This window comes from Spermophilus citellus, assembly GCF_964194105.1.
Source record: "Spermophilus citellus genome assembly, chromosome: 13".
Classification (NCBI taxonomy): Eukaryota; Metazoa; Chordata; class Mammalia; order Rodentia; family Sciuridae; genus Spermophilus; species Spermophilus citellus.
Window position 1 is genome coordinate 63,478,744 of NC_138193.1, and position 15,635 is coordinate 63,494,378.

At 32.6% G+C, this 15,635-nt stretch overlaps 1 protein-coding gene across 2 annotated transcripts in view; it reads left to right on the forward strand.

Moving 5' to 3' along the window:
• Nucleotides 1-15,635, forward strand: part of WDPCP (WD repeat containing planar cell polarity effector) — a 371,882-nt gene that overhangs the window by 183,252 nt on the left and 172,995 nt on the right. For both annotated transcript variants that reach the window (XM_081264390.1, XM_081264391.1), the window contains exon 13: nt 2,378-2,501. In XM_081264390.1, the coding sequence (XP_081120516.1) occupies nt 2,378-2,501 (124 nt within the window). The remainder of the gene's footprint in view (nt 1-2,377; nt 2,502-15,635) is intronic.

The following is a 15,635-nucleotide window of genomic DNA, read 5'->3' on the forward strand; positions in this document are numbered from 1 at the left end:
AGAGAAGAATAATCAGTAATAACATACTGCTTCAGGAAGTCTGTATCAGGGTCTTGGGCAAACTCACAGAAATCCCATAATAATGATTTATTTAATAAAAATTGAATGGACTTTTTGGAGGTAGTGCAAACCCATATATGAAGATTTCAGTGTTTCCACACTAAGAAAATTCCTTCCACAAGCCAAGTGAGATTGTACACATGTGTACTCTCAGCTACTGGGGATACCGAAGTAGGAGGATTGCAAGTTTGAGGCCCTCCTAGGCAATTTAGCCAGATCATGCCTCAAAACAAAATTTGAAAAAGAAAAAAAAAAGGCTGGGGATGTAGCTCAGTGGTAGAGTGCTTGCTTGTGTGGCATCTACGAGGCCCTGGATGCAATCCCTGCATTGCTCCCCCATAACAGATACACTTTCACTGTCTTCTACAATGCTTGGCCCACAGAAGGTACTCAATGAGTATTAGTTAACAATAAAAAAGAAAGTTAAACTCCTTATTAGAGTATAATATATTGCTGTAATATTTCTGCCTGCAGAACTATCTCAAGTAATTATTTATTAGTATTGATATACTCTCAAGACCTCAAAATTGGGTACATAACAAGAAATAACAAAAACAGGTTCCCTAAAGGAAGCCTATGATGATACATAAAATCTATATGAGAGACCCTAAATTTATACTTAAAGAAGAAAAGTAGAAAAAGTAGAAAAGATAAAATATTGACTGTCAGGACACTGAGAAATTGCTGCACCTAGTGAATTTATGTTGTAAGATTACTATGTCATAAGAAATATTGTTAAGGAATACACAAATGGGCATTATCAGATTCTTGCTCTAATAAAGGATATTTTCAAGGAACCATATTGGGGAGAGAGGGAAATAAAAAGCTTTTATGATAGTAGCCTATTAAAATAAAATGCTTGCATGATGCTGGGTTATCAGAATATGTACATTTTAAGTAGATATGTGCATTTCCCCCTAAGTAACTGCAAAACACATTTCTAAAACATTCAGAGTTCTTCTCTGTTGAGATTTATTCTATCTGAAGCTAACAAATTTGACATGGTAATTTGTTTTCCTTTTATTAGTGGAACCCAGTGAGCTCTTTTATTTGTAGCCGTGTTGTGGTTATCTTTGAGATCTTCATTTCTGCCTTAAACATCAAGCTGGGATATCTAATGAATCTATAACTGTGCTGGGAGTTAGGAGTATTCCATGTAGGTTCGAACATTTCAGATGTACGAAACATGCTGTCAAGAAAACAAGCAATGGCAAGAGAATCTGGCTTGTTTTCACAATAGCATTGCTATATTCAATTTTAATCTAAATTGACTGCTGCTTTGAAAGAAAATACCTCTAAAGTTCATCTTACTTTACTGTCTAGATTTATGATTAAAAAAAGAAATTACTAACAGCTTAGCCAAGTCCATAGCAATTACTCTGATGAGGAATTTAATACTTTCAAACACAAATGTGCCTACAACTAAAGAGTTTTGCTAAATAATGAATTGTTTATTCAACCCAGTACTGGCAGCATAAAAAAATCAGAGGAGTCTAACTGTGAACTGTAGTGTTCTCATACATACACATACTCTCACCATTATGGTAATTACTTAACTTTCAGGTATTTCTGGGCTGAAGCACAGTCCCATAGGCATGTCTTGATAGAAGACCAGACATTTTTTGCATTTTTCCCCTATTTTCTATCCCCCTTGTTTATCAAAATGTGTATTTTCCCCCTAATCTCTAGTCCTCCTTGTTTATCAAAACTTGCTTGTTCAGTCCTCCTTTCTTCTCCCAGGGTGTTAGCTTTCAAATGTGAACAAAACCAAGAATCTTGTTGCTTAGGGCAGGATTTAGGAAAATATAGGGACTTTCACAGCCCTGTTAAAATTGCTGTAGAGAGGTGGTCTCACTGTTTTTATTTGTATTGTTGTTTTTATTTGTATTGTTTTAGAAACCATTTCTACTATGCTGACTTCAATTTCCCATGTGAAAAGGTTAGTTTTCTCTTTTCAGCTAAAAAGAGTAAATGTTGAGCACACTGCATGTTGATTTTACAGGAAATACTAGTTCAAACTGTAACTTTGATGAGTCACTGTTTTAATTACCCATTTGTGGTGAGAGGTTGGTTCATTATGGATTTCTTCAGTTTTGACAGCTTTTTGTTGCTCAGAGTCATTGTCAGCTTTGCCTCAAGTGAAAGTTTATACACAGGTTTGTTTTTGTACCAGCTGTCATATTTTAATTTCATCTTTCCTGCAACAAGCTCACATTTCATCCAAGTTCGCAAAACCTGACTGACTGCAAACACGAGTATTCTGTTGTAATTGAAGGAGTTTCACTTGTTTTAGTGCTGCTATGTTTGAATTCCACAGCACAGCTTGAGGCAAGCCTTGGAACCTTCTATGCTCCAACACGACCACTTCTGGATACAACTATTTTGGAATATAGAGACCAGATCAGCAGATATGCAAGGAGATTCTTCCACCACTTGCTAAGGTGAATGTTATATTTGGACTGATTTGTATCAGACTAACTACCAATTTCAGGAGCTGCCATCTTTAATGAGAACATTCCATAATCTGGCTATTTTCTGACAGTCCATCCCTTACTTCTCTTGATATTTTTTATTTAATGTGTTCTTATTTTCCTTTAAGGAAATATTTGAATATTGTTTGGGACTTTTACATCACCGGTATTCTTTTTTTTTTTTTTAGCTTTACTATATTTTCTAAGTGTGACCTGTATTCTTTAATATTCTTTCCCCTTTGATATTAAAGCAAAAAATACCAGCTATGTAAAATCAATATAAAAATATTAACTCATTTTGTTCCTAGCATTAGAGAAATGTTTTCATTTAAGTTAAAACTAAATATAAGAATATGATATAAAGTTCTGAGACAGTAATTGGTTTGCTTTACTTTCAGAATGACTATAGAAAGATTCATTTATTATCAAATAATGGGGCAGATTAATAATTTTACTGTACCTCATTTTCTCTGCTTTCCCTGGGTATAATATGTTCTTTTAACCTTGAGATATGTTACAAATTAGATAATAATGTCAAAAATTGCTCTGAGAACAATACTATAGAAATTGAAGGACAAATTGAAGGATATATATATATATATATATATATATATATATATATAAATAATTCAGAAAACAGAACGGATGGATGGAAGGAAGATAAAAGGATGGACAGATAAAAAGAGATTAGAGCACATATAAATGTGATACCATATAAAAGAAAGGAAGTGATTGGCACAAAATTTAGAATGACGTAGAGTAAGTGAAAACAAGTATGACAGAACAGGCAGGCACATGGAATGGAATCCTCTAGGTATTAGTACTATGTTCTATTTCTTAAGATGAGTGGTACATATCAGGGTCTGTTAAAAATGATTACTGCTTTTCTTTTTTTTTTGTGTGTGTGTGTTTGTGTGTATGTATGGTATACTTTTGTATACAATATGTTTTAAAATAGAACATAATAAAATTTTCAATTGTGTGTACCAAAAGGAAGTTGGGTTGATTTTTGGAATTTTTAAATTTTACTAATAATGTAATCTGTTATAATGCCTTTTAACTCTTTCAAAGACTTAAATATATATTCTCTAATTTTTTCACTCAGAACAACCCTGTAAAGGGGGTATTATCATTTGACAAATGAGTAAACTGAGGCCAATATGGTAAATGGTTGGATTAGATGAAATAACAGATTACTGATGGTGCTTGAACTGTTTTTTTTTTTTTTTTGATCCTCTGCTCCTTACTCTTAAGACCATTTATCTGTCTTTGTTGTGTATATTTTAGATGCTACCTTGTAAAATAACTGAAAATGGTCATCCACTCAAGAGTAGGCTGATTGATATGCTTGACTGCCCAAAAAAGGGAGAAACTTCAGATTGGTCAGGGCTTGAGGAGATATTTTTTGTTGTGTAGATATTCATACTCTATACTTAATTTTCTATATATAAAGTGACACTTTGAACTCTACAAAGCAGTTAAGCCTTTGGAAAACAGTATTTTTAGAAGCTGAAGTGTAAATATATTGCAAGAGTTATTATCTGTAATTGAATCTTGCCTTTTTATCTGAATAACTTTAGCATATTCAAGAGATTCTTTACCCTGAATGAGGCTGGCTTCCATGAATATGTCAAAAATGCTGGGGCTGATGTCACATTTATTTGGACCTAGGACTTTGCTATCATTGCTATTTAGTTTTTCCTGTTTCTGGGTAATTTTAATTAGTTAAGCTGCTGCCTGAAGAGTTTAAAAACATGAACATGAATAAAATAGAAGTTTTGGGAGCATATTCTTGATGGCTTTACTGTGTCTTTGGTCTTTCTGACTTTATGTAGTTGTTTGGTTTTTGCCTAAACATCCTATTATGCAACCATCTTGCTGATCCTAGAATGCACATATTCTACAAATGTGCAAATTTTTTGTTCATTGGTTTTATTCAAATATAGTTTCCTAACTCTTTTGGAGCTACTTTTGATAAAGTGACTATTTTAAAAATATTTTTTAGTTGTAGTTGGACACAATACCTTTATTTTTATCTATTTATTTTTATGTGTTGCTGAGGACTGAACCCAGCGCCTCACATGTGCTAGGTGAGCACTCTACCGCTGAGCCACAACCCCAGACCCCTAATTATTATTAATGCTATCATTATTATTAGACTTTAGCTTGCTTTGTGGTTACATCTGAAAGTGGATGTTTGCCCTTGTGGTATACTAGCTTTTTAGTTTGTTTTTTTTTTTTAGTGCTTTCCTACTATTTCATTTATAATAAATGTTTATCAGTTATTCTTTTGATAGTAAGCTATCCATAGCATTATGAAAAAAGAAAAGTAAGTTTAGAAAAAAATTAAATGAGATAGCTTAAGTTGCACCCATTCTTTTGTTTCATCTGCTGCCAAGAAGTTCTCCTGCTTAAGGGTAGAGAAACAGACCATAGGCCTTTTGGTATTTGTGAAGGGCTACAATTGTATTACTCCCTGTGCTTTGATTAGTCATTTTAATACCCCTTTAAAAAGGTTATTAAATGATGAAACAAGTCCTAAACAGTAAAGACCATCATAGAGATTATTAAATTAAAGATGAAGAAAAGGTGCCTCATGGAGATTAGAGAAGTACCTAGGATCACTCACATGGGACTCAGATTGCCTGAATCCAGACTGGACTCTTCCGAGAAGTAAGAATTAAATATTAGATTGATTTTAATTTCATCCAGCATGGAAAGGGTAGGGCCGTAGTATGAATTTGGGATAATGAACAAGTATATTATGTAGATTATTAAAGTAAATGTTCTAAAGACAATAGAGGAATTCCACAAGCATGTTTTTGGGTTTTTTTTGTCTCTTTTGTCTTTAGCAAATATTAACGTTTACCTGAAAGCTTTCCTCCAAATTCAAACAAATCTGAACTTTAAAACTTATTTTTTCATGTTTTCTTCCTGGAATCATTTTGTATTTAAAGTGATTGATTTTTATAAAGAAATGTTCCCTGGACATATAAATTTTTGCTTCTAAAATTAAAGACAGAAAGTAGTAGAAACACAGCCTTGATATGGTAAAGTGTTTATTTTTTTTTTATTGGTTGTTCACAACATTACAAAGCTCTTGACAAATCATATTTCATACATTAGAATCAAGTGGGTTATGAACTCCCATTTTTACCCCAAATACAGATTGCAGAATCACATCGGTTACACATCACATTTTTACATACTGCCATATTAGTGACTGTTGTATTCTGCTACCTTTCCTATCCTCTACTATCCCCCCTCCCCTCCCCTCCCATCTTCTCTCTCTACCCCATCTACTGTAATTCATTTCCCTCCATGTTTGTTATCCCATTCCCCTCATAACCTCTTATATGTAATTTTGTATAACAATGAGGGTCTCCCTCCATTTCCATGTGATTTCCCTTTTTTTTCTCCCTTTCCCTCCCACCTCATGTCTCTGTTTAATGTTAATCTTTTCTTCCTGCTCTTCCTCCCTGTTCTGTTCTTAGTTGCTCTCATTATATCAAAGAAGACATTTGGTATTTGTTTTTTAGGGATTGGCTAGCTTCACTGAGCATAATCTGCTCTAGTGCCATCCATTTCCCGGCAAATTCCATGATTTTGTCATTTTTTAGTGCTGCGTAATACTCCATGGTGTATAAATGCCACATTTTTTTATCCATTCATCTATTGAAGGGCATATTATAATATATTATAATATTATTATATTATATTATTATATTATAATAATATTATATTATTATATTATAATATTATTATAATATTATAATAAAATGTAAAGAGATGATTTTAAGAAATCATGAAGCTGGAAAACATTTACCTACAGAAGGCCTTCCTTGCTTAAAATAAGTTTAGAAGGTAATTATTCACCTTTCTTCTTCAATTAAATTGCATAGTATCCTGGAAGTACTGAATAGAAAAGTATTAGCTAGAGTTTTTAATCATAAACAAATAGGGACTATAATAATAATGTGTAAATTTTGATGACAAAGATTTCAAATGAATGTGCTACATGTGAAACTTATATTATTCATATGAAAATAAAATATTTCCCCCTCCTTACTATGTAAGATTATAGTTTTCTGACATCACAGTGTTATGCAGTTGTGACACAGAGAATCATGCTTTTAAAATGCTTAGAAAATAGTAAGCAAAATTTGGGAAAGGAAGCTTTATTTTAAGCAATATTATGTTTAATGAAATCTTTATGGGAAAGTGTACTAATATTTACATTTTCCTTTGCAATCAAAAACAATAAAAATGAATTGATGGATGTATAGAAGAATAGATAGAGGTGGAGAGATATGTGATGAAACAGTATTATAAAATATAATGATAAAATCTAGAAGTACTTATCTATTTTATTAGGGCTGGTTGGGGAGGATTACCTTTCGTAAGGGAGCTTTTTCCATTCCTGCCAAGGGTGGAGAATAAGATGGGGGGAGTCCTCTGCCATAAAGGCAATTTTTAAAAAGTTGTGATGCTAACCAATAAATTAGGAAACCAAGCAAAACTGACAGAACATAGATACAAGTCACATAATGGCCATGCCATGAAAAAATTTTGTATACCTGGCCCTTCTTCCTCAAGGCTTCCCTTTCACAGCTAATCAGGTTGTGAGCCCCCTGGTGGGGGCGGGGGAGCAAAGAATCCAAATGCTGTGCATCTATTAGTCTAGTTTTCCTAAAGAGAAAAACCATAAAGAATTTATTAGGCAAATTTATTACATCTGGGGCTAGGGATGTGGCTCAAACAGTAGTGCACTCGCCTGGCATGCGCGGGGGTGCTGGGTTCGATCCTTAGCACCACATAAAAATAAAATAAAGATGTTCTGTCCACCGAAAACTAAAAAATAAATATTAAAAAAAATTCATTCTCTCTCTCTCTCAAAAAAAAATTTATTACATCTGCAGATATCACAGCTCAAGGAACAACAATGATATATAAAACATGAACGTCAATAACAAAGTAGACTGTGTCTAGCTCTATGAGATACATTTGTTTCCATTGTGTTTTTACAGTGTAGAAGTAATAATCCTTTGTTTTATTATGTATTTAAACTTAACAGAACTGTGTTATATTCAAAAAACTATGAATTGGTGATGTAACCTTATTTCTAGTTATAGATAGCCCTCAAGCATCTGCTTCCTAGAGAAGGATAAGTATCATTCGATATTTTTGAATTACCCCCAATGTCTTTTCTTTCCCCACACATAAGCATGTTCACATAATAAAGGATTCAGTTTGCTGTAGATTCTGATTCTTATTTATATTTATCTTATTACATTTTAGAGAAAAAGATAGCTCAGTTTGGTCAGTACCTGGGAAATTGAGGATCATCTCTATCTAAATTATAGACAGATGGAGGAACAAATACTAGATTTTCTCAGACTTCCTAGTTTATGGACCTCAGAGTATTGAAGTGGTTGAAAAAAAGAAGATTACTTTGGTAAAATCTTTAATGAGCACTCTGATTACATGTGGTTATTGCTATGCAAGGGCACATGTTTGTCTTTTGGTTATTGATTTTATAAATAAAAGTTGTTTAAACCCAAAGCCTTCCCATTAATTTAAGTTTTCCTGATCCTCACACTATACAAGGCCATTGCCATTTTTTTAAACATAAAGCTGCAGTTTTTTTTCAAAACAAAAATAGCTTCTGATTGTAGACATAACATACGATTTTTCCCTCTAATTTAAATATCATGACCCTCTTGTCACGTTAATAAACATAGATCTACATCCTCCTGTAAACAGATGTGAACTATTTCCATTTTTTTGCTATTATAAACATTGCTTCAAGAAACATTTCATGTACATAGTTGATATACTTATACCATGCACACTCATATAAATATATATATACACACACATATGCACATATACTCTATATATTTCACAAACTTGTTGCATTTTAAAGATTCTTGATACTTATTGTAAAATTTTCCTGTTATCATTCTGTGAAATCACTCATCTCATCCTACCAATCGTGGAAATAATCAGTTTCTTAAAACATTAACAATTGAAAGAAAATTGGCACCTCATGGCTTTAATTTTTTTAATGTATGATTTTTTTCCCTCATTTTTTCTGGCTATTTGTTTTATAATTAATAAACTTTATTTTTAGAACAGTATTAGGCTCACAACAAAGGTGAATGGAAGGTACTGAGTTCCTATATACTCCCTGTCCCCAGTAATTTTAGTTCCTTTTTTAAAAATAATGATTATTATATACATTTGTAGAGAGAGGCTATATGTACCATTATGTGAATAGCTACTATTTAATATGTACCACCATTTAAAGCTAAAGACTTTTTAAAACATGATTACATTTAAAAAAATTTGTTTTAGTTGAAGATGGACACAATACCTTTATTTATTTATTTTTATGTGGTGCTATGGATCAAACCCAGTGTTTCACACGTGCTAGGCAAGCGCTTTACCACTGAGCCACAACCCCAACCCCAGAAGCATGATCACATTTAATCCCCACATCCCAGTATGAAGACATGAAGACATTTTTATTCCTGTTTTCTAGATGAGGACACTTAGATTAATTAACTTGCTCATAAACAATAGGTAGAACCGAATTCTTGTGTGGGTCCAGTTGACCTCAAACTCCTTTCTCTTTACCACCACACTATGAAGTAAACCTCCTCAGGAAATAAGGAGTTCTTTCTCCAGAGGTACTTTGTAAAAGGAGGGCTACATACTGCAGTCTAATATAGTGAATAACAAGAAAGTTTGAACATGGGCACATTCTTAGTATCCTTTAGCTTCCATTTCTTAATTTATAAATAAGGATAATCATGATACTTACCACCGTAGCATATTGTGAGAATTAATGTAATAATGCATGTAACTAGAACTTAAGATATAGGTTGGCACATTATTAGTAAGGGCACAATGAATGCTTAATATTGATTATGGTGTTGTAGAGAGTAAAAAAAAAATTAGATAAATGTGGACCAAATGATCTTTAGAACTTTACTTCTTGACTTTTTTTTTTATTCTTATAGTACATTAGGACCAGGACCTAAAACTAGTCTTTTTTTAAAATATATATTTTTTTAGTTATACATGGACACAATATCTTTATTTTGTTTATTTATTTTCATGTGGTGCTGAGGCTCAAACCCAGTACCTCACATGTGAGGGGCAAGCACTCTGCCACTGAGCCACACTTCAGCCCCAAACTACAGTCTTTTGATCTCTTAGGATTGGCTTTCTTTGGGTAGCCCTTCTTTTTACCTAATGGAAGGACTAATTGAGAGTTCCTGGTTATCAGCTCACTCAGTCTAAAGTAAGAGAAAATGGCCTGGGGCAGACATTGGGCAACTTTGGCAACGGCTTAATGCAGAGCGGCACCTTCAATTGATATAAGATCCTGAATTCATCTAGTACTCCCAGAATCAAGTTTCACCGTAAAAAATGTAATATTATTTATACCTTTTATGTTATCAGACAGTGGTTCTGAATATTATTAACTGAGTCAGGTAAACATTGTGGCAAATGTTATTTGAACCTACACTGAACTGTTTTGTGTGCCATTCTTTATAATTTACTATTGATATTTCATAATTGTTCCCTTAGACTTGGAAAATGTAGAACCCAGTAAGTAGGAAAAATTGAGCTTAGAGAACAGAGATTTGCATCTTCTATTTAAAGGATCCTGAGTAACAATATTATGAAAATTCAGGGTTGAAAAGAGCCTAAAAATATAGGGAAATCTCACATGACTGCCCTCAGTTCCCTAAACCAGAAGATTATCCTCCTGGTTTGATGGTCAGGTTTTCATTTAATTTTTATTTAAAGAAAGCATCTCCTTCTAAAAATGCATTTTCAGTGGGGCAATATTGCCCTCAAAGGGGCAAAAGTTGTTCTTAGGGATTGAAAAAAATATTAGATATTATAATGATTTATGGCCTTCCAAATTTTATAACTTAGTATTTGATTTATCTTAAGAAATTTAATTAATTTAACCTGAATTTACATATAATACTTAACAATAATATTGTATTAATTACTTCAGAAATGAGAGTTTGTTGAGTAAATGTACTTCATGGATCCTAGCAATAAGAAGTTGGGAGTTAGGAGTTCCTATTATATAGGAATGGGGGAGGCAATTTTTGACATACCAAACACAATAGAGATGGGACCAACCTAGGTGTGCCAACACAGCAGTGGATTTGGGTCTACATATGATAATACTGAGATTCTGTGACAGTGGGGGAAGTGGTAGGGAAAGATAACAGGGAATAAACAATTCCAGCAGTGGCAAGAGATGCAAAAAGGCAACTTTGTCTCTTAGGCTCTAGGTTACTTTTCAAACAGAAGCAATCCTCAAGCACACAACACAGTTATCATTTTTAAAAATTAAACTTAATTTTGAGAAAATTATAGACTCATGCAAATGTGAGAAATAATAGAGAGATTCTAGTACCCTGACCCAGTTCCCTCAATGGTAAGATCTTACAAAATGACAGTACTATATCATACACAGCTGATTGACATTAATGTAGTCAAGATACAGAGCATTTTTATCACCATAGGATTTCTCATTTGCCCTTTTATAATTACCCACTTTCCTCCCACTCCATCCCCTTCCAAGTCCTTGGCACCCACCAATTTGTTCATTTTTATAAATTTGTCATTTTAAGAATGTTATATAAATGGAATTAAATAGTATGTAACCTTTTAGAGGATTGGCTTTTTTTCACTCGGCACTAATATTGTAGAAATTGATCCAAATTGTTACGTACATCAGTAGTTCATTCCTATTACTGAGTAGTATTCCATGATATGAATGTACCACTCTTAGTTTAACCAGTCACTCACTGAAGGATATCTGGGTTGTTTTCAGCTTTTGCCTATTATAACTAACACTGCTATAAACATTTATATACTGGTTTTTATGTGAACATAAATTTTAATTTCTCTGGGATAAATGCCCAGGAGTACAGTTGCTGGGTTATAGGATAATTGCATGTTTAGTTGTTTGTTTTATTTTGTTTTTAAGAAAATGCCAAACTTATCCAAAGTGATTGTATTTGATGGTTCCACCAGTAATATGTGAACAATTCTGTTTCTCTACGTTTGGTGCCAGTATTTAGTGCTATCATTTTTGAAAATTAATTTAGCCATTCTCAGAGATATGTAATGATATTACATTGTGGCTTTAATGTCCACAATATAATGGATAATAATGTTGAACATCTTTTCATACTATTATTTGCCATTAACGTCCTTTGGTGAAATATTTTAATAACTTTTGACCATTTTCTAATTTGTATTTTTTTAACTGTTAAGTTTATAGTTTCCCTTATAAATACTTATAAATACTCATCCTTTGTCAGATATGTGGTTTGCAGTATTTTCTTCTAATCTGTAACTTATATTTGGAGCTACACATATTATTATCTTTTCATATATTATTACTATCATTGTGATTATCATACTTAATACTACTAAGGGACCTATTTTCAGAGAATGGCTAAAATACTTTCAACATTTACACCAACCACTACCATAACTTGTTTCTCCCTTGCATTGTTGTGTGTGAAACTCTATGGTAAAGTTCATAGATTTTTTAGATCATATGGCTTGATGGAAATAGCAAAGTATAGGTTTGTTATTCTTTCTTATATTTTAAGCTTTACTATTTTAGTTTTATAAAAATTCTTTTTTACACACAGATATATACACACAGTTATGCTTATTTTTAATACAGCTAGCAACAGGTAATATTTCTTTTTTAATATTTTTTTGTTGTATATGGACACAAAACCTTTATTTATTTTTTTTAATGTACTGAGGATCAAACCCAGTGCCTCACATGTGCTAGCAAGCACTCCACCACTGAGCTACAACCCCATCCCAAGATAATATTTCTGTACTGCTTTTTCCCCAATATTTTTTATTTGTTCTTTTTATATATACATGACAGTAGAATGTATTTTGACACACATACATGGAGTATAACTTATTCTAATTGGGATTTCATTCTTGTGGTTGTTCGTGGTGGGGAGATTTACGGGTCGTGTATTCATATATGAACATAGGAAAGTTACATCTGATTTATTCTACTGTCTTTCCTATTCCTATCCTGCTTCACTTTTCTTCATTCCCCCTTTTCTAATCTAATCTTAACTGGCACAGTGGCCCTGTTACAAGTGTTTTACCAAACTTTGACCAACATGTAAAATTTATTTTGCTAAACTGTATAGACATGCTCTTACCATGTTATTTATTAACTGGAGCATTGAGAAGAATGAGTGATGTAATCTTATATAGGTGGGGTATTTGTTTTTTGCGAACAAGATTAGGCTGTTAGAGAAAAAGTAAATGTTTTTATATTATTTTGAGAATCTGACCTTAGAGCATGGGAGGCAGCACAGTCAGTTTAGTAAATAGTTCTGGATAGAAAGATTAGTGCTGAAAGGTGATTGCTGAGAATGCTTTTATATACACTGTCAGACATAGATTTAGTAGAGTAGTAAAATTGCATGTAGTATTGGTTTGTTTTCTATTTTTGGTTTTACTCATTGTTTTTCTTTTCCCCAAATGGCTTTTTAAAAAACTTTTATTGCCTTAACATAGTGAGAAAAATCATAAGTGTCTAACTCAGTAAATTATATTCATCACAAAGTAAACACAACCTTTGAACCAGTGCCCCAGTAAAGAAATGGAACGTTACCAGCACTTCAGGGAACCCCCTTCTCCCTTTGTGACCTCCCAATTATCCTCTTTCCTTTTTTGGGTGTAACCACTGCCCTGCATTCTAATACCGTAGAATGTTTTACCTATGTTTGAACTTTTTTTTCTTAAGTATCAGGGATTGAATGTAGGGGTACTTAACCACTGAGCCACATCCCTAGCCCTTTTTATTTTTTATTTTGAGGGTCTTGCTAAGTTACTTTTGGTCTTTGCTAAATTGCTGAAGCTGGCTTTGAACTTGGGACTCTCCAACCCCAAAACATCAGCCTCCTGAGCCACTGATGTTTTTGAACTTTTATGAATGTTTTCTTTTGTGTTTGCCCTTTTTTCAACATTATATTTGTGAAAATAGTAGGTGTTGTTGCATATGGCAGAAGTATGCGTATATTTATTACTGAATTTATATTTTCATGATAAATGCTGTAGGTATATACTATAATTTATATATCTATTTAACTGTTGTGTGACATTTCTTTTGCAGTTTTGAGCTATTTGCAAATAACATTGCTATGAGCATTCTTGTACATGTTGTTAGTGCATATGTGTAGATCTTTTCTAAATTTAAAGATGATTAAATTTATTAATCATCTTTATTCTTTTTGAACTGTCTGTTCATTCCGTTAGAATATTTATCTTTTTCTTATTGGTTTCTAAGCAGTTTTAATAGTATCAATATTTTTAATGTGTTGCAACCTTTTTTCCCAGTTTTCTATTTGTTTTTCAATCTAGTATTATAGATTTGTTATTATTGTTGTTCCAAGAGAACTTTTTATAAGGGTAATTAATATATTAGTGGTCTCCACTATTGTTTTTTTGTTTGTCATAGATCTTATCTTCCCAGAATTATAAAAATTATTTGCCCTTATTTATTTCAGTTATATTTATGACTTGTTGTTGTACATTTAAATTTTTCTCTCTAAAAATAATTTTAGTATACGAAATATTTTCAGCTTCAGATTTGTTTTCTCCCAATTATCTGACCCATTGTCCTAACATCATTTTCACAATTTTCTCTTGATAAGTTAGCCTACTTTTTCCACATTCATAATTTTAGAACAAATTTTGGCAGCAGTCAGAAAGTCAAGCTCATCCATTAGATTCTGTATGCATACATTCACATAGACACATGTGTGTGCATTTTATGAATTTGAGTCAATATTTAAAGATTGAGATATCAGAGAAAAGCATAATTTCTGATTTTTCTTAAACCCAGATCATTCATTAATCCTGTGCCTGGTTTTTTGAGAGTGATCATCTAGGGTTTCATTGGATATGTGCTCTCTTATAACAAGCTTATGTTCTCCAGTTTGCCACAACCCCCACCAGTTCTTGTTGCTTTTTACCACCTGGCTCATTAAATATATTTCTGTTGGCTTCTTGGTCCTGTAGACATTTAAGTTATGAGCGGTATTTATTTCTAATAATTATTCCTGGTGCATACTGCTTCATTTATTATATAACTTTGTATATGATACAAAGAACTCTTGAAGATGTTTCTACTTTGTAATAAGTTTTTAATTTTTCATAGGAATTCTAGGGCCTAAACAAACAAAAGAGGTTTCCTAAGGATTTTTATTATAATTTTAGGAAGAATCAACATGTTTATAATATTGCTTTCTTCTGAAAAATGAGTTCTTTCCATTTTATTCAAATTTTCCTTTATATCACTAATTTTTACATATATTTTTTTGTTGTTGTAGGTGGACATAATACCTTTAAAAAATTTTTTTATTTTTATGTGGGGCTGAGGATTGAACCCAGTGCTAGACAAGTGCCCATCACAGCCCCAGCCCATCACTAAATATTTTTTTTTGTGCATGTTTCTTGTTTAGTTTTCCCTGAATATTTTTTAAAAATTTTTTTTATTATTTCTTTTTGGTTGTAGATGGACACAATACCTTTATTTTGCTTGTTTATTTTCATGTGGTGCTGGGGATTGAATCCCAATGCCTCACTTGTGCTAGGCATGCACTCTATCAGTGAACCACAACCCCGGCTCTGTTTTTTTTTTTGGCTGGGACTTCTTTTCAATGTCATAAGTGTTAGTTCCTGGTATATAAGAAACTACTTATGTTTGTATATTAACTTTGTACTGTATTACTTTTTTGAAAATTTAAAAATTATTTCTAACAGTTTTGCAGGTCATAATTTTAGCCTTTCAAGGTGAATATTATATTGTCTACAAATAGTCATCATTTCCCCCCTTACTTCCACATGGCATAATTTTTGTCTAGTAAAGAATAATGGTGGGCTGGGGATGTGGCTCAAGCGGTAGTGCGCTCGCCTGGACAAAGATGTTGTGTCTGCCAAAAACAAACTAAAATAAATAAATATTTTTTTTAAAAAAAGAATAATGGTGGGCTGGGGATGTGGCTCAAGAGG